Below are 18241 nucleotides of genomic sequence, written 5' to 3'. Positions count from 1 at the left end.
CACTTTTTCGCTGTCCTTTAAAATGAATTTTGGCCAATGACTTGAACAAATACGAAGATCTGAATAAAATGAAATACAAGATTTTTCTAGCCATTCTTTATTTATACTGTATTCTGAAGCATTTGTTACAATGGAAAAGAGTGACACAATACAGCAACTGTTCATTTATATCAGTTGAAAACAAAAAACTGCACAGGGAGAGGTCAACTCTCAGTACAAACCAGCAACTAAACAACAATAATTTATACCATTAGAAACATTTTTTTAAATTTTTAGCTGTGACACTGCTTTTACAATATGCAAAAACACAAAACAGTAGAACTATCCAAAGTGTTTTGTCACATTCTTTCTACGCTGAATTTGGCAACATTTTATATTAAATTTTTTTCAGATTATACTAACGTTTAAGAACTAAACAAGTGAAAAGCTGTACTCCAGTACAGTTACATCCATTCATTTCCAAGGTTTAAAATACCACTTTACTATGTTCATTCTCTTGCAATGGTTTTTGCTTCAGCAAAACCTATCAAGCATCATATGCACAATGCATCAGCTACTTTTATTCCATCAAGATTGGTGGGCTAGAACCACAGGCACTACTGTTGATTATATTCTGTAATAAGGAGCTTGTTTTTCAAAGAAAGTAAAGTTTAAATAGTTTCTAATAAACATGCCTTTGCTTTAAGCCATAACATAAAAGTGTCAGAAGCAATCACAGCGGTGTAAAGTGTTATTATAGAACAGTGACTGTACAAATACATTAAGTCTCACATCCAATGCAATTTTAAAGCATATGATCGTGTAGTTAAGATACTGGAGCCAACAAAAGCTGCAGCATTTGGGTGGAAACTAGCAGCCCCTTTCTGAGAACTTCATTTGGTGAACTGTTAACAGTCCCAAGTGTGCAACTTGAAAAACTGACAAGCCTCTTCTGCCTCTAACCCAGTCTAAACCCCGTCCCTATAGCCTCCTGAGTTCTGCATACCTTGCTGGCTTTAAAAGATGGTTACTACAGCAAATTGGTTTCACTTGAAAAACAAAACAAAACTCAAAAAAGTCTTTTTTAATTAAGAAACAACATTCCCAAAAAAATATTATCACCCAGAATACAAAAAAGACAGTGTAGTGGTCAGATTCCCAGTGACTATGCATCTTCTTTCCTTTTCAGTATTTAGTATGAAGCCAATTCACTGTCTAAGAAAAACAAGCCCCCTGAAATGGAACACACCCCTTTTGCAAGTTGCTAAAACTCCCCAGCTGGTTACCCTTGCTAAATCCACTCAAGTATTCTCAAAATATTTGGGCTTCTCAATGTACCCAGCCTGCTGGGCACTTGTACATAAAAGGCATTTGATACTCTATCTACGAACTTCCTGCTACCATTTTAAAATGCTTTCACCTTAAAAACTGCCTTACCCTTTTGGATGTGTTTGGACTCAATGAAAGCATGAGCATGACGGAAGAGAAACTGAATAACTCAATCTAAGTACACTATTGAAGCAGCATGCATATGACTAGGAGTGGGTGCTGTGTGGGGTCAAGAGGAAACATGGGAAAAGAACAGCGAAGTCCCTAAACACTGCAATCCAGCATGGCTTCGGATGCACCGACCATGAAGCTAACAGCATTCGGCCTGCTAGGCTCCTCTCCTGGAGCAGCATCCGCTACGTTACCGGTGTTTCTCCCCCACCTCCCCCTCAGCCCATCACAACCTATCATTGCTAGCTTTATTTCATCCAGTTACTCCTGCTTTTCCACACAAAACATATTTAAATGAGGACATGTTCATTACCCATTTTATTTGTACATTAAAATAAGTCCAATGTATTGAAACCACACTATCACAAGGCATCTACAAAAGCTTGCTAAAAAGCAATTATTAATCCCTCTGCTGAAGTTTGCTACTTTATGGTTCTCCCCAGCCCTCCCCCTCCCCCAGTTATGCATTTAAAATTTTACAAAGGCTTATAAAAAAGTTATGGGATTTGGCACCTTCAGAAAAATTAAAAGGGAAACTTAAGAACAAAATATGCAGAAAGTTGTAGATATTTACAAATTAAAACACCAATAAAGATTATGATGGTTACTTATGCAGGTTTTTAATTCTCTGTGTTTTATGATATATAGTACTTTCAAAACAAAGCTCTAATTTGGAGTTTCCTACAAAATCTTGTGTTTGATTATAGATTGGAATGAATCAAAACAAATTTAAGGTTTTATTAAACAGTTCATTTTCCATTCATTCTAACCCTGGCGGTATTCTTAGATAAGAATTCTTAAGATAAGCGAGGGGCCGATCGATCATTTGTCAGGGTCTTCTTCAGTTTGACACCACGGCGAATGGCATTCAGCATATCTTCACCTTGCAGGGTATCCCCAGGGCTCAGGTCTCCTGGGTTGCTGCACTCTGGGGTCTGGCCAGGGGAGCTAGTGGGACTTGAGTGATCCCCTTCTGTTTCTTCATCCTCTGTTTCTGGAGCACTCTGTCTCTGCTCCTCTGGGACACTTGGCTTCGGGCCTGGCAGTGGTGGGTTGATAGACGCTTGACCACTCCACATGGAGGAGGGCATGTTAGTGCCACCCTGGGTGGTATCACCCACAGAAGGTGACTCTGGGCTATGTTCTCCATGCCCCTCAGGCCCTCCCTGAGGACTTGGCAGCATACCTGGTAGGTCAGGGACAGTTGGGGTTTTGACAGGAATCACAGGAGTCTTGATAGGAATGGGTCCAGCCCCGATGGTTCCCCTTCGTACAGAAGGTTTAGTAGAAGGGGTCCGTCTGATGGTTGCTACACCAGGAGTGACTATCACAGGTCCTAAGGTAGTGGGGAGACCAGCAGTTGAAGCTGGGCGTTTGGCCTGAAACATCCTGCGATAGGACTGGCTAATGTCACTGTTTCTCGGAATGGTAGAGGATTTGTCAAATTCCTGCTGCTCTGTCTCCTGGTCACCACTTACAGAGAAATAATCATAATCTGAAACTGATTAAAGTGTTTGCATTAGGAACACTGAAGATGGTGACTTTTTTAAACTAAGGAGCCAATGAATGTGGAATTACTGATTATCTGGCTCCGTGACAAGTAATGTGGTTCAGCAGGGTAAGGAATACAAAGGCTGAACATCCTAATCCCAGTTCCATAAATGGACTTTAGTGTAACCCCTAGGAAACACTTCATTTCTCCACTTAATTCCCCTCATAAAACTGGCTTAGACCTACAAACCTGCCTTAGAGATATCACTACCATAATTACTATGAAATGCTAAGAAACACCCACACTAACATCCATTAAGTCAAACTGAATAATAACTAACAATTATATAGTGCATTAAGATTTAGAGAGTTCTTTATATATATATCACTTATTTGAGCCTCACAACCCAGAGAGTAGGTAGTACAGAAATGACCATTTCCATTTCATAGATGAGATAATTTAGATTTAAATTAAGTTACTTGCCCATACTCACATGTGTATGTGAATGTGTATGTGTAAGAAGATTTTAAGGGAGGTCTCTCCCAACACCCAAGTCTAGCATTCTTTCTACAACACCCTGACTACTGGTTACAAGAAGCCAGAGCTGCTTCAGGCAAGGAGCAGATCCCACAAAAGTCATTTTAATTTTAGACTTTTCCTGACTCCTGAGTTCAAATCTGGCCTCTGACACTCACTAACTGTGTGACCCTGAGCCAGTCACTTAACCCTGTTTGCCTCAGTTTCCTCATCTGTAAAATGAGCTAGAGAAAGAAATGGCAAACCACTGTAGTATCTCTGACAAGAAAATTTCAAAACAACAAGCCTTCCCCTTTAAATCAGTCATTCCAATGACAGGCCCAAGGCTAGAGAGAAAGGAGGTTGTTGGCAGCTAAGCCTTTTAATGAAAACTGAAAATGTAGCACCTAGCAGTGAACTTGCATTTTTAAAGCAACGGCTCCTCACAGTCATCAGATATAACATCACAGTGGAAATAGCAGAGATAGGCTAGTTAAGTATTTTTCAGACTGATATACTAAAGATAATGTAGACTAAAGTCTACTGTCACTGACATTAAGGTCTACAGTTTCAGTTTGGCTAATAAAGGACATACTAGCTGAGGTTGAGGAAGAGGGAGGGAATTGGCAGGTAACAGTTTATCGCAAACAATACCAATCCAGGCTCAAATTCAAGACCATCACATAGCCCAACAGACAAGAATGAGACAAGATGCTAAAATCCATATTAACCTTGTGAACGGGCCATCTGGCAAACTAACTGTAATCTCGAAGGACTTCCCAAGTGATTAAAATCATTTCCAAGTTTATCTGTGAGCTGGCAGTTTACTTTTCCTTTTATCCCAAATAAAAGGGACTCTTCCTATTCCTAGATGATGGAGGAGAAACAGTAAAAGGGAAAAAAAGAAAATGATGTGATTCCAGATAAGAAAGAAACCGTGAAGGTGATTTGGAAGGCCTTGGACTTGGGAAGAGAGACTAAATTTGGGGAGAAATCTGAAGGAGAATAATCTCCAGATCAATTCTGTTTCTAGCTGCTATGAGAAGTGTAAGGAAAAGGAAAAAAGAGGAGTAAGGACCTGAAGAGGGATACTCAAGGACAAAGGAGTTGGAAGGAACAAGATTTTTTTAAAAAATTGGCACATTAAGCAAACTGATAGAAAAAAATGCATAAGAAGTAGCTTAAGGAGGAAAGGAAATAGGGTATGGCTCTAAAGAAGCTGGTGAGACAAAAAAATACAAAAGCAGTCAGATGTGACTATCAAGCTATTAAGGGGTACCAAAAGGAAAGGGAAATTTCCATAATGCCCAAACTAATGAAGCCACTATTAGTGAGGATATGCAGGAATTGGTGTCCTTTTGGATGATCCTGGAAATTAATTCTGTTTTTCTGAAGAGAGAATATTTAACACGGGAGACAAAACTTTTCAGTGGACAGAATGTCAGACTTAAGAGTGGGGGAGACTTGGGTTCCAATTTGTCGCTGACACTTGTTAGCTATGTGACCCTGGACAAGTCATTTCACATCTCTTTAACTCTGGGGACAATACTACTAGTAGCAACATCACACAGGACGGTTGTGAGACTCAAATAAGATAATATATGTACAGTACTCTGTAAATATCAGTTATTACTTATGTAAAATAGTCTGGAAAAGAGAGACATGACAGCTTTCATTAAGTATTTCAAGAGCTCACATGGAGGAGTAACTAGATTCGTGCCCTTTGGCCTTGGAGGGCAAAACGAGAAGCAATGGGGAGAAATTCAGAGAGGTAAAATTCAGGCATTGGAGGTGGGGGGAGCCCTGGCCTACCGCCATACCTTGGGAAGGGATTGTGTCCTCCGAACAGCATGGGGTGGTTGTCTGGGTACTGTACCCGCTGGAGCACTGTAGGGAATCCCGGCTGCTTCTCTGGGGGTCCAGTTGCAAGCCCCGGGCCAGGGCCAGGGCAAGCTCCTCACAAGCCTCCATTTCTTCTCCAGGCTGCAGGTCGAGGAGATGGGGAGACAGACAGACAGACAGATAGACAGACAGACACACCATGGCAATGAAATCAAACTGCTGAGGTCAGACAGGGCACACAGGCCCTACCTCTGGGCCGAGTTAGAGGTTGGGAAAGGAATGCTCTCCTTGTAGGAATTTCAATGGGATTTTCTGAGGCATCTACAAGCAAAATTCAAGATTCTAATTGCTGGAGCTGGAGGAAAGCTTGAACTATCATTTCAGAGGCTAACAGCAAGGGTGTTCCCCTTTTCCCAAATAGGACTGTATCAAGCCCACGGACTTCAGGGACCAGGCTCAAAAAGACTGAACCAGGACAGAAGCCAAGCTCCTTGTGGCTACCTCAATGACCCACCTCCTGGGACAAAAGGTGCTAACTATGGGAGAAGAAGGTCTGAGTGACAGGGCCATGAGGGTGAGGTGAACTTCTGTCCTCCAGGGCCAGGGGATGGGGTGACAAATGGGTTACTCCTACGTTCAACCTGCAACTGAGAAATAGAGCATCACCCTGGTGGCAGCTGAAACAGTCATACTCCGAGGTCGCTGAGCCTCCTCGGCAGGTGCAGATGGAATGCCAGAGGGTCCTCCATTGGAATCAGGCTCACGCTTTTCTTTGCGGCGTTGTAAGGTGTTCACCACAGGCTGGTCATATGGGCCTGGCTTAGCCCAGTCCTACATGAAACAGATGCTGTGAGAAGCTGATTAGCTGAAGAGCTACCCTAACTACTTTATTTTATGGGGGTCCACCGCCAAACCTCATGATAGAGTCTTTGGGAAATATCAACCAAATCAAAACAGCCCCTGATTCACTTTTTGGAAGGTGGTTGAAAATGACTCGGGAGCTCAGTGGTGTACTGGAGAGGGCTGGATTTGGATTCAGGAAGATCTGAGTCCAAATCCAGACTCAGACATTTACAAGTCATGTGAGCTGGGGCAAGTCACTCTTCTGCCTCAGTTTCCTTATCTGTAAAATGGGGATTGTATTTTATAACACCTCCCTGCCAGAGTTGTTGTGAGGATAACATGACAGTATTTGTAAAAGGACTTTGCCAATCTTCAAGTGCTATATAAATGCTACTGCCACTACTACTACTACTGCCACTACTACTACTACTGCCACTACTACTACTACTACTGCCACTACTACTACTACTGCCACTACTACTACTACTGCCACTACTACTACTACTGCTACTACTACTACTGCCGCTACTACTACTACTGCCGCTACTACTACTACTGCCACTACTACTACTACTGCCACTACTACTACTACTACTACTACTACTCCATCATCCATCCTTCAAAGGCCTCCACCTAATTAATTCCTTAGAACATGTTAAAACCTAATGTTTCAGATCCCATAGCTCCACGGACTGTTCTTAGTAATTTTCTCAGGGTTTTAACACTTTACCAATTCAAGATTTTTGGCCAGTTTTAGGCAGAAATCTTATAAATCCCAGAGCAACATTAGTGAAATCTCTCTGATAAGAGCTGCAAAGCATCTGTACACTGGTCACTTGAGGACCACATGTGCACAACATATCTTCATCAGATACACTGTCACACAGACAGGTTCTGCATTCAAAGCCTGTACTTGTCAAGATATGGCTGTAATCAGAACTTCTCTTCGGAAGCCTCCATTTCAAATTGGAATCCAGCTTGATTTTTTATTAGTAAGCTAGCCATCAGAATAGTTTTGTTTCTTTGTTCTGTCTTTTTCACAAATGCACCAAACCACTGTCCCTGTCTCCTCATCAGTGTTCAGGAGAGGGGCACTGAGGGGTCTAGGTTCTTAGATGAGAAAGGCACGGAAAAGTGAGCAAGTCAGGCCTTAGAGACAGAATCCTGTAAGTACGTTTAAAGAGCATAGGTGCTTCCTGTCCAGAATGAAGTCTTAGTACCCTGAAGATAGCCTATGACATTTTCTAAACCACAGATCATACTTATCCTCACAAACATGTGATAACTGAGCTATCTGGGGGCAACGGGATTCTCTGGGACCTCCCAAACTCATTAGAGAACTAAGCCTCTCTACCTGTCAACTGCTTTTACACTGAGCTCACTGGAATTCCACACCTTGGGATTCATCTTGAAGCAGGGAAATTCAAATAGTCAACTAAGAAGGGGCCCCTGAGCCTCAGCTCCACACCAGGGTTTCTATCTCGGAGCTACTAGTCTTTCCCCGCCACTGGCATCCAAACCCACAAACCCTAATGGGGAGGATAGATTTACCCATCAAGATGTTTCGGGAGAACCAAACAGAATGTGAGAGTGACTGCCACAGGTCAGAATGGCGATCACAGCAAGGAGAAATGAAGGGGAGGGAGAGGGAGAAGAGAGAGTGAGACACAAACCTTCCAGCTAGGGATCTTAGATGACGGTAACATGCCCGGCCCAATGGTGTAATAATGAACGTAGTCTGGAAGGAGGGCAGAGGTCGCCCGAGGGCACAGACGGGAGGCAGGCAGGCAATGAGGATAAAGGCCTGCACTCACTGATGCTACATGGGGCTCACTTGGTAAACTATAGTGATAAAACCCGTTAGACAACTGGAAACAAAACAAACAAAAAAAAAACAAACAAAAAGGGAAAAATTAATATAACAAGATGAATGTGGAAATACGAGATGGCATCGATGCATTCTATGCAAGGGGGGAGGGGACCTGGATGTTAAAAAAAAAATCATGGAGATCTGCTGCCCTTGGACAATCAACAAATGAGGCAGAAAGGAAGCAGGGGAGAAAACAGACCAACGCTATCCGATTCTAAAGTAAGTATTTACTTGAAATAAGACTTCAACTACATCTTGGAATGATTTAAAAACTGAATGGCAGACAATTTCTCAATCTTTATGATAATCTCAGTAGGTCCATTAATCAATAAAATAAAATTTGATGGAAACAGATTAGCTCACGTCACACGCAATTTTAATCATTTTTAAATGGCGTTAAATAGGTCTGTTCAATCCAACTAACTTTCCAGAAGATGCATTTTTTCACAGCAAATCTGAGATTGAAAAAAAAAACCAGTTTAACAGAAAATTAAATAGCGCAAAAACATACAGCCTGACATGTTTGAAATGACATGTTCAGACAATGCTGTGATAAGGATGGATACCTGGGGCACAGGTGGGGTAGGAGATGATGGGAGGAAAACCACTGAATTTCTGATGTTCTGAGTTCAAGCCCTCACATATACCTCTTAATTCCAATCCTCTCCCCACCTCCCTTCTTCCTCCAAATCTTAATCTTCTTTCATCTAAAATGACTTCACTATCAGATTTCTGTGAAAACCTGAGTTTCTGGGAGTGAACTTGTAGAAGTGTGTATGTTTTCTAAAAAAAGCTTTGTTTGTTTGTTTCTAACAGACCTTGGTTTAAGGTCTTTGTTTATTTTCAGGGTTCTCCTGGGAGCTAGCTAGCAGAGGCAGGGAATGGGGGTGAGGCAGGGAGGGCTGGTTAGTTCTCTGATACAAATATTTTTCACCTTCTCTGTGGAAGCCCAAGCCCCCATGGTGGAGCCTGAGCTGACTGAGGTGGGGGAACTGCACTCGCTCACTGATTGGCAGGTTTCTGAAGCTTCTGAAGAGGCCGAGCTGGACGAATTCTGTAGCATTGTCAGCACCACGGCAACACAGCGGGAAAGAAAACACAAGAATCCAAAATACAGACCCAAAAATACACACAGGAAAAGGCCACAAGCCACCAAAAAAGGATTAAAAAAAAAGCACGCACAGAGACAGACAAGACAGACAGACATGTAAGTACACACAGGAAAAGAGGAAGGATAAGAGAAGCAGAGGATTAGGGATATTTTTTTTCCTTTGCATCACCGTACATGGCTTTTAAGCTATCAATAATGTTAAATCACTTTTAAGAGGCAAGCAAGAAATAGCAAGTCTGGTCCCACTAGCCTTTCCTGGACAGGATTCAAGTCCTCGTGTGAGATCTAACCAAAGGGGCAACATCCATACAGCGCTCCTCCAAGGTGATAAAGGCCCTGGACTGAAGCACCTGCCTTGCCTTTTACCCCTAAGGGCATTCTTTACCTCTAAGAACCTGGCCAAGAGTTGGCTACCTCTACATGTTTAGGTGAGTTCAAACTAGTTATCACTACTTATCCTTGGTTTTCATTCCCTAGTATATTTTAAGGGGTACTAAAGTAATGGATGATCCCTCATGGAAATCTATTTGCACTAAGGGAGGATATTTCTCTAACCTGGCCACTCATCTCCCCAATTCACGTGCACTATGCATTGCCAGGGAAGGCTGTAGTATATATAATGGAAAGGACAGTAAATATGGATCCAGAGGAACTCAGTTCATATCCCAACTTACTAGCTATGTGACTTTAATCTCTCTGTACCTCAGTTTCTTAAAAAGAAAGGGCTTGAACTAGATCGGGATTTTTCACCTGTGGGGCATGACGTTTATTTTTTAAAAAATATTTTGATAAGTATCATTTTAATATAATTGGCCTCCTTGACAAGCCTATGTGTTTTATTTTATGTGTTTAGAAATATTCTGAGAAGGCAACAGAAGACTCACCAGGTTATCAAAGGGAATAGATGAGGGGAAGTTAAGAACCCTCAAGGTAGATGATTTCTGAGGTCTTCTCCAATTGTATAATGGCAGTGCTGTGGTTACCAATGGTAACCCCATTACATGGTAGGAAAGATGATTCACTTGGGGAGAAGGCAGACTTTTAAGAGAGGGAAACTGACCGGCTTTGTTTAAATCTTCTTGCCACTTAGGAAACCATATTCTTTCCATTAAACCTCCATTCTCTGCTAGTTGTAATTTTCACCAACATTCATTCCCCTGCATCCTTGTCTAAAGGATTCAAATGTGGTTTGATCAGCAGCTTCTAGTCTCCTCCATTCATCTATTCCTAAGCTCATGAAGATAAACTGGTTGTGGCTGTCACAGGTACTATTTTTAAAAGTGTATTCTCTATTCTTTTCTGCATTTTCCAGTCCCTCACTAATTTGCTAAAATGAAGGAAGTCTCATCCCAATACAGTGGATTGTCACTATTATTCTGGGAATTGAAACCCTAGTAAGTGAAATGTGAAAGAGATCAAACTGCTGTTTCCACCTATTCTTATAAATCTTAGGAGATGGGCAGGCTCCTGTCGAGGTGAAAAGTTTTTGGTGTCTTCTACCACATGCTTAACTCCATGGAAACTGAAATATATAAGGAGTTTCATGACGTTTTTTCCTTACCAAAAGGCTGGTGGGTTCAGTCTTGTGTCTGCTTTGATACTTTTTAAGGGGAGAAAAATGATCCAGTACAAGTCACCTTACTGAGTCAGGAGACCTGCTATTCTATCACATACAAACTATGAGACCTCCTCCATAAAATGGGGACAAAAGCAACAACTCCCTACTTTGCAAGGCTATAAAGAGGAAAGTCTGTACATCTTAATGCACTCTATGAATGAAAGTTACTATTATTATTATTGGTTTCTGTCCCTCTGCTTCAGATAAATTTTGCTGGACAAATAACTTGCAAGCAATTCAGTAGGCATGAGATATTTTTATCTGTCATTTCTACTATTTCTTTTAAAAAAAATAGTCCTGACCTGTTTTTGACAAGTGTTAAACAGTTATACTGTTATCAGAGAACATGTATTCCATTCTTAGTCTCAGGTCTGCTGGATGGGAGGGTGGAAGTGTAGGGGGAAAGGACGAAGGGTGGGGAGGAAAGAATTTTAAAAGAAATGTCCAATTCAGACAATGCCAAATTAAGGAGAGAAATGTGGCAACTCTCTTGATGCTTTTTACACCAATAATTTGTATATATTTCAGTGGAAAATATCAATGATCTCTGATACTAAATAGATGTCTTAGAAGGTCCTATCTGTCACTGCTGAAATCTACCTATTTGCAAGGCAGGAAATGGCATCAGGGCCAAATTGCTGCGAACCACTGAAATCAAGGACAGGAGGTGAAAGGAGGTAAGGCATGAGGGTTTTAAAAAAGAAGGGTGGTGTACCTAGGGAACCAGATGGATCAAACTTCCAAGGAGACCTTACAGAGAAGCTTAATGTGGAGAGCTGGGTGGTATGTGAGAGGCAGCCTGGGGGAAAGTGCATTATTACATTTGAAATCAGAAAAACTGAGCAAATAGTTCCAGCTCTTGTGACCTTAGGCAAATCATTTCCCTTTCTTGTGCCCTTCCCTTCTGAGATTACTGTCCATTTATTCTCTATCTACTTTGTGTGAACCCTGTTGTTTACACGTTGTCTCCCCTTCCCATTCCTACTCCCATTAAAATGTGAGCTCCCTGAGGGTACCCTGCCTTTACTTGTATCTTCAGGGCTAGGCACATATTAATAAATTCTTTTTTTTTAAAGTAAATTCTTGTTGACTGAGTTGACTTGAAAACTAACCTAGCGTCACTAACAGGATTTATCTGAGATACTCAGTTTTTAAGTCTGATTCTTCCCCAACGGGATCTCTCTGCCAAGTCCCCAAACGTTGGTATTAGAAGCCATGACATTCTGTTTCCACGTGTTAGTCCTTAACGGTGACACTCAAGGCCAACCATCCATGACAAGGTAAGCGTGGGTGTTTGTGCGTTTATTTTGCTCAAGCTCTGCTGCACAATGCTACAAACAAAATTAGGTTGACTGATTAAAAACAAACACCAAATTATACTGCGCAGCAGAGCAGCCTCTTGGAAAACGTGAGAATCTCCTTCATCGTTCTAGCCCAGCAGATTTTCTGCCTGCGTGACATGCATGCTGCTTCTTGTTACACAGAGAGGAAGGAGAAAGCAGGATGCTTGAGGAGTAAAAGCCCAAAGGACACAGCGATGGCAGGCACACACTCTCTCTCAGGAGGAAAAGGAAGATAAAGCTCTAGAGACTTTGACTGAACCAATTCTTGCCTTGGAGGTAATTTTCCATCCTTCCAGAATGGAAAGAGTTAGTACCAACACCAAGAGTAACTTGAGAAAAATGCCATCATATGGACAGCTGAGCATTTAGGTTCAAGCAAAAAAAAAAAAAAAAGAGGGGGTGGAATATACATTCAGGGGACTAAAATTCTTTCCAGTTCCTGTATTCTTCACTTGGAATTCAACATGTCTTAAAGAAGAACTTACTCTAGGGGGCCAAAGAGGGGAGAACTAGTAGCAATGGATGAAAATCATAGCAAGGGAGAATTTCACTTCAATATAAGGAAGAAACTTTTCTCACTATTAGAAAATGGAACAGAACACCTTATTAAGTGGTAAGTTCTCTATCAAAGGAAATTTTTAAACAAAGTCTGGATGACGATTTAGGGGGGATGTGGTAGAAGGGAGATAATGATTCAATGATTTGTGACGCCTGAGATTCTATGAAGAGCACCTCTTATCTCCCCCAGGACACAAAGAGCTCTATGTATCAGGGAGAGGAGGATGTGAGTCCTGAATAAGAAAACTCACGAAAGCAAGTTAAATCCTTGGGTCCTAGATGGTCAGACTTAGAAGGTAATCTGAGTCTGAGCTGATAACATAATATGGAGTAGAGAATGTTGTGAATCTGAGTTCTACTGTTTGACCATGTGCTGCTAAGAGCTGAACAAGAAGCAAATTTGTCAATGTTCCAGGAGAAAAAAGGGTGATGTAAGAGCAGCAGTGGATGTACCAGTCATGCCCTGGAGACCAGTACAAATGCAGTCATCATATCCATGTTGGCTTCAACGGGAATGAATGTGTTTGGCTGAGCACAATGCCCCCTAATCCAACTGCTGTGCGAGCGAGAGAGTGAACTCCTTCCCTTCTCTCAGAATCAAGTGCTGATGATCCACTGAACAGTTGACAGCAAGAGAAGGCAAGAATTTCATGTTCCTCTAATGTTACGAGAGTACTGTGCCTACTTCAAAGATTCCTGGAATGGGCAAAGGTCCACCAAAGGCATGCCAGGTGGAGCAGAGAACAAAGAAGTGACATGGAGAGATAAGCCCTCTAAGTGGTTCACACTGAACTTGGGAATGAATAGTGTGCATAATTCAATCATCACCTGAAGGAATACCCATGTTCATGAGCCTACCAAAGACTCACTCAGTTCTAGCTGCCTATAGTGGAGTATTCCTGCCTACAGTTAGAAAAATCTGAGCAATTACTTTCAGGAAAGGTCATGTAAATTCTACTTTTTTTTAAAAAAAAAAAAGCTCTTTTAGGGAACAAAACATTTCTTTCAACTTCAAGACAAGGAAGACATTTCCTAAATACGAAAATGTTTCTACAATGGCATGAGGCAGGCTACAACTTTGGGTCCCAGGAATGATCAGGCCAGAAATCTTGTATGGGTGTCATCTCTACCCCACCCCTGTGGGAGGCATGGACCACCTTACCTGGTTGGGAGTTTCCGGTGGCATGGGAGAAGGTGATTTTGACTGAAAGGCATCCTGGGATATGAATCCCGAGTCATGGGAGGACACACTCGACAGCCTCATGGGAGCCTGCTGGGGCAGATTGGAGCTTCGGTAGCGATAATGTGAACTGGGGGAATGAGAGTGTGAGCCGCTTGACCGGGAGTCACTGCTGTTAACGCTGTTCAGGCTGCTGTGAGGGACAGAATGAGACGAAGACAGGTAAGAGCACAGGGAAGGGAGGAAAGCCACTAAAGCAACTCCCAAAACAACTCTAAAATGTTATCCTGTTAAGAGCTGAGGGAGGACTGCTCTGGAAACCTGGAAGAACTACATTTAAGTCCTGTCTCTGACATTCCCCAGGTCTCTAAGGTTACAAGTCAAAGAGAAGGTGCCCACACGGCACTGGTAGAGAGAATTTACTCACCTCAGAGTTCCCTATATCAATGAAATCACATGCCCATTCTCTAAACCCTAGCCAGGGTGGGAAATCTGCGGCCTCCACTCTTTGACTAAATCCAAACTTCACAGAGCAAATCCCCTTAATAAAAAAAGATTTGTTCTGTAAATCTTGGACTCAGTCAGAAGACCACGCCCGAGGACATAGAAGGCCATATGTAGCCTCAAGGCCGCAGGTTCCCCATCCCTGCCAGCCTATCCTGTTAGGAAAGACAGATGACATTTATGTGTAAGGAGGCAGGAGAAAAACAATGCCCATCTCATGACTTCTCTCATCAGGCAAAGGTACTCTTAGGCCAAGAAAAAGAACACTTCACTGCAGTCTCATTAGAGACTCATTAGAGTGGCAGAAAACTGCCAAAGCATCAAGTCTAGAAGTCAGTGGGGCAGAAAATTACTGTGCCAGTCTACCTGCAGAAGCCCTAGTGTGGGGACAGACTCCATAAAAGTCACACTAACAACAACCTGGCCTTGCTTGTTGGAAGGTGGCAGAAGAGTGACGATGACCTGTGTGGTAAAATGCAGGCTTCCCTACACATAAGTTTAGTTCATATTCACAGAAAGGAAAAACTATCCTCAAATTAATTGTGCTTGTGTCTACATGTCTGATCTCGAAGCTATTTGTTTAACTGTTTTGACCTCACCAACAATGAAGCCTCAGAGAGCTTTTGTCTATGACAGCCATTGACAAGTAGCCTTTCCCAAATTTCCCAAAGACAAGCACAGTGGATAGAGTGTTGGCCTTGGACCCCAAGAGACCTTGGTTCAAGTCTCATCTCTGACACACACTGATTGTGTGAGCTCAGACAATTTACTTATCCACTCAGTTGCTCTAAGGGCCTCTCTAAAACCACAAATTGAAGGGAAAAAAAAAGGTGTTGGGTCCTTTCATGTCATTCCCTGTATTAATGAAATTAGAGGTCCAGTCTCTAGACCCTATCCATTCCCATAGGGAAAAATGTTTTTGTATCATTCTGGACAGAGCAGTATTAGTCCCAGACTGGATTACAAAAATGTCAAGAAGGGCATCTCTAATAGTCTGTATCCCAAACAAAACTTCTAACTCCCAGACAACAATATAAAGTACTGTTGTAAAACTGCTTTCTCTTAGGCAGAAGAAAATAGAGAAATAAACCCTTGTGAAAACATTTGTGGAGCCCAGCCTGCTAGTACAAAATGCAAGGTTTGTGAAATCCAGATAGATTTTGTTTCCTAAGAGCCAATGGGGCTCCTCAAACAATGAGCTTTAGGAATAGACACAGAGGCCCCAGATACCCAAATATACAGAGTGCTCTTTCTCTCTGTTGCAACAATCAGTTAGCGGGCATCCAGTCTTTCACTGGGACACATGGAGAGAACATCTGATACGCTAGGGGGAAAACGTCAGTGTAGTGAAAAAGAAATCTCAATACAGCCCAAAATTTCAAAAGGACACTGTTGCCAAAGGCATGCCAGCTGTGAGAGGAAGAAAGACTTTAAGAGAAACCCTGACATCTTTAGAGGTCTTTCCTTCATCTCCTCAAACAGAATTTGCATTATGAATTCTTTGACAATTCATTTATATAGCTCAGAAATGCTATGATGCTACCACACTTGCAATAGCGGGTACTAACATGGTGGTGGAAATGGACACTGGTGGATGCAAAGCTAACTGCCGCTGGAAGAGGTCATTAGCATGATTGCACATTTCCTTCCAATCAACCAAAAGAGGGTATTTAGACACTGAAAATAAAGCACTCCCAGCAATCTCTCCCCAGGACACAGCTGATTCAGGATTTTGCAGCATGATTTTCTATTCATATCAAGAATTCAGGGAGGAAAAAAAAAAAAGTATTCACTTAAAAACTCAGTATTCTTGGCTTGTGGCTTTTACCACCCTTTATTGATAAACATTTATGACTTGTCAAAAAATAACCACCCAAAAAACAAAACATAATTCAGTTACCATGCAGAATCCCATCTATAACATACCTGAGAAGAGTTCATTCCATCAACTACTTGTCTACTGGACAAGGCCAGCATTGTGTTACTTGTGTTACTTATGTTACTATAAGACAAAAGCTGCCTCCTTTAGTAGTATTTCAGGATACTGAATCTATGTTTTATCCCATCTGATGCAAGTTACTTAGATATAATGAAAAGAATATAGAATTTGTAGTCTGAGAACCTGGGTTCAAATCCCCAGCTCAGGCTGTTGTGCCACCTTGGGCAAGAATCCAATTTCCTCTTCTGTAAAATAAACAGATAAAGCTCTAAATCTATGCTTCCTCCTACTATGACCTTCTTATTTTGTGTGACTGATTTTGGAAAAAAAAATACCTACATGTGAATATGGCAATATCCAACCATACTGGATTGGCAGATGCCTAGCTCTTAGGAGTAACTTATCACAGGGGCTGTAAGTTTGCTTGACTCAGGAGAGCAGACACCAGAAGTACAAGTGTACAAAGGTACAGCAAGGTTTTTTAAAAGCTGAAACAAAGTGATATCCAATGATGCAGCCTTCTTCACAAGGAAGGCAGAAAAATTAAGCAAGGGGATGGCATGCTAATAAGCCATTCTGCTGGAAGAAAATGTTCTTGAAGACACCCGTTATTCCAGCAAATGCAGTCAGCACAAAGCAGATCTCTATTTAGATTGTGATTATTTGAGCTAAATAAGTGAAGGAGATAAAGGATATGTTCTCTTGACTTTGCCTACCTGCCAAGTTATAGTAAAATCAACCAATAAGTAACTCATCTCTTTACTTTATCTTCTAGAAGAGTAACCCAGTTAACACAAAAGTACTAAAATTCACTATAATAATAAACAACTTTTACTGGCAAATTAAGAGTCTACTGCCAGAGAATTAAGGGTTAATGGAATCTTTTCTTGGATTGACAGTAAATCAGTAATAAAGAAGACTGATAATAGAAAATCTTTATAGAAGTCTTTAAATTCAAATTCCTCTATCACTACCAAGAATCGGTTCTACACTGGTCCCTTGCACTTGGAAAGCCAAAGTCAATCTTTCTTAGAAATAAATTTTGCAAGGTCACTTACCTGCAAACACTTGATTTTCTGGACATAGTTGTACTGGGAGAAGATGGAGGTGTCTGATAAGACCAACTGTAATCAGAACCTTTCAAATCCAGGATTACCTAATAAAACAAAGTAAAAAAAGCTAGGTGTACTGATGAGGAGACTTTTTCACTGCCAATTGAATAAAGAATCTGTCCAATTTGAGTAAACATCAAAAACAGGTTTTCACCAGAAAAAAACAGCTTTGTTGTGAGGTGGGTTTTTTTCCTTCCTTTTTTAATGCATTACAAAAGCAGTTACTTGTCATCAGGCCTTGCTGAGAAAAAGTTAAAAATTAATGGGAGAAAATCCAAGTAATATGAAGACAAACATATGCACCGATGGAGGTGAAAACTCAGAAGGGTTCAAAGAGTAGAGAAAAATTACTTTGTCACCTTTTGCCCCTGAGCCATTTGAGGTTGCCTTAGAAAGTCTCCATGTGTCTTAACTCTGTTCCAAGATTTGCTATGGCATAGTAACAATTCAAATTAAATGGCTGACATATGCTGCTTTTCAGAAAAGAAAGAAAATTTCAAACTTGACAAGCAGTCAAAACATTCATTCAGCACTGAAGAAAGTGGAAAGCTGCACAGAATTCATGTGCATGTTCTGACTTTGTTTTAAACATTTCTTTAAAAAAAAAAAAAAGACAAAATGAAGCATAAAATAAAGACCTTTGGCTAATATCATCTCTTCCCTAAATCTTAAAAATACTTTTTTTTCAAAAAGCTTTAAATAGGAAAATTCACAAATGTGCCCAACAATTTTCTGAGACACAGAAATGGTATTAAAAAAAATCTGAAAGCATCAGACAGCCAGCATCATCTGTACTGTAGAGAATAAAATGAAACAGAATGGAAAATAAAATAC

At 41.2% G+C, this 18241-nt stretch overlaps 1 protein-coding gene across 15 annotated transcripts in view; it reads right to left on the bottom strand.

Annotated features, from left to right (window-relative positions):
- Positions 1-81: 81 nt before the first annotated feature.
- Positions 82-18241, bottom strand: part of MTSS1 (MTSS I-BAR domain containing 1) — a 228650-nt gene continuing 210490 nt past the window's right edge. For 5 of the 15 annotated variants that reach the window (XM_072603106.1, XM_072603104.1, XM_072603113.1 and 2 more), the window contains 7 exons: positions 17354-17451; positions 13835-14045; positions 8977-9096; positions 7846-8040; positions 5996-6160; positions 5308-5470; positions 82-2980 (listed from right to left, as the gene is read on the bottom strand). In XM_072603106.1, the coding sequence (XP_072459207.1) occupies positions 2277-2980; positions 5308-5470; positions 5996-6160; positions 7846-8040; positions 8977-9096; positions 13835-14045; positions 17354-17451 (1656 nt within the window). In that variant the 3' untranslated portion in view covers positions 82-2276. The remainder of the gene's footprint in view (positions 2981-5307; positions 5471-5995; positions 6161-7845; positions 8041-8976; positions 9097-13834; positions 14046-17353; positions 17452-18241) is intronic. The other 10 variants (XM_072603107.1, XM_072603105.1, XM_072603110.1 and 7 more) reach the window with 6 other exon arrangements.

The sequence above is a fragment of the Notamacropus eugenii genome, chromosome 4 (assembly GCF_028372415.1).
Source record: "Notamacropus eugenii isolate mMacEug1 chromosome 4, mMacEug1.pri_v2, whole genome shotgun sequence".
Lineage (NCBI taxonomy): Eukaryota > Metazoa > Chordata > Mammalia > Diprotodontia > Macropodidae > Notamacropus > Notamacropus eugenii.
The sequence above is the reverse complement of the archived record's forward strand: the minus strand, read 5'-3'. Positions and strand labels throughout refer to the sequence as shown.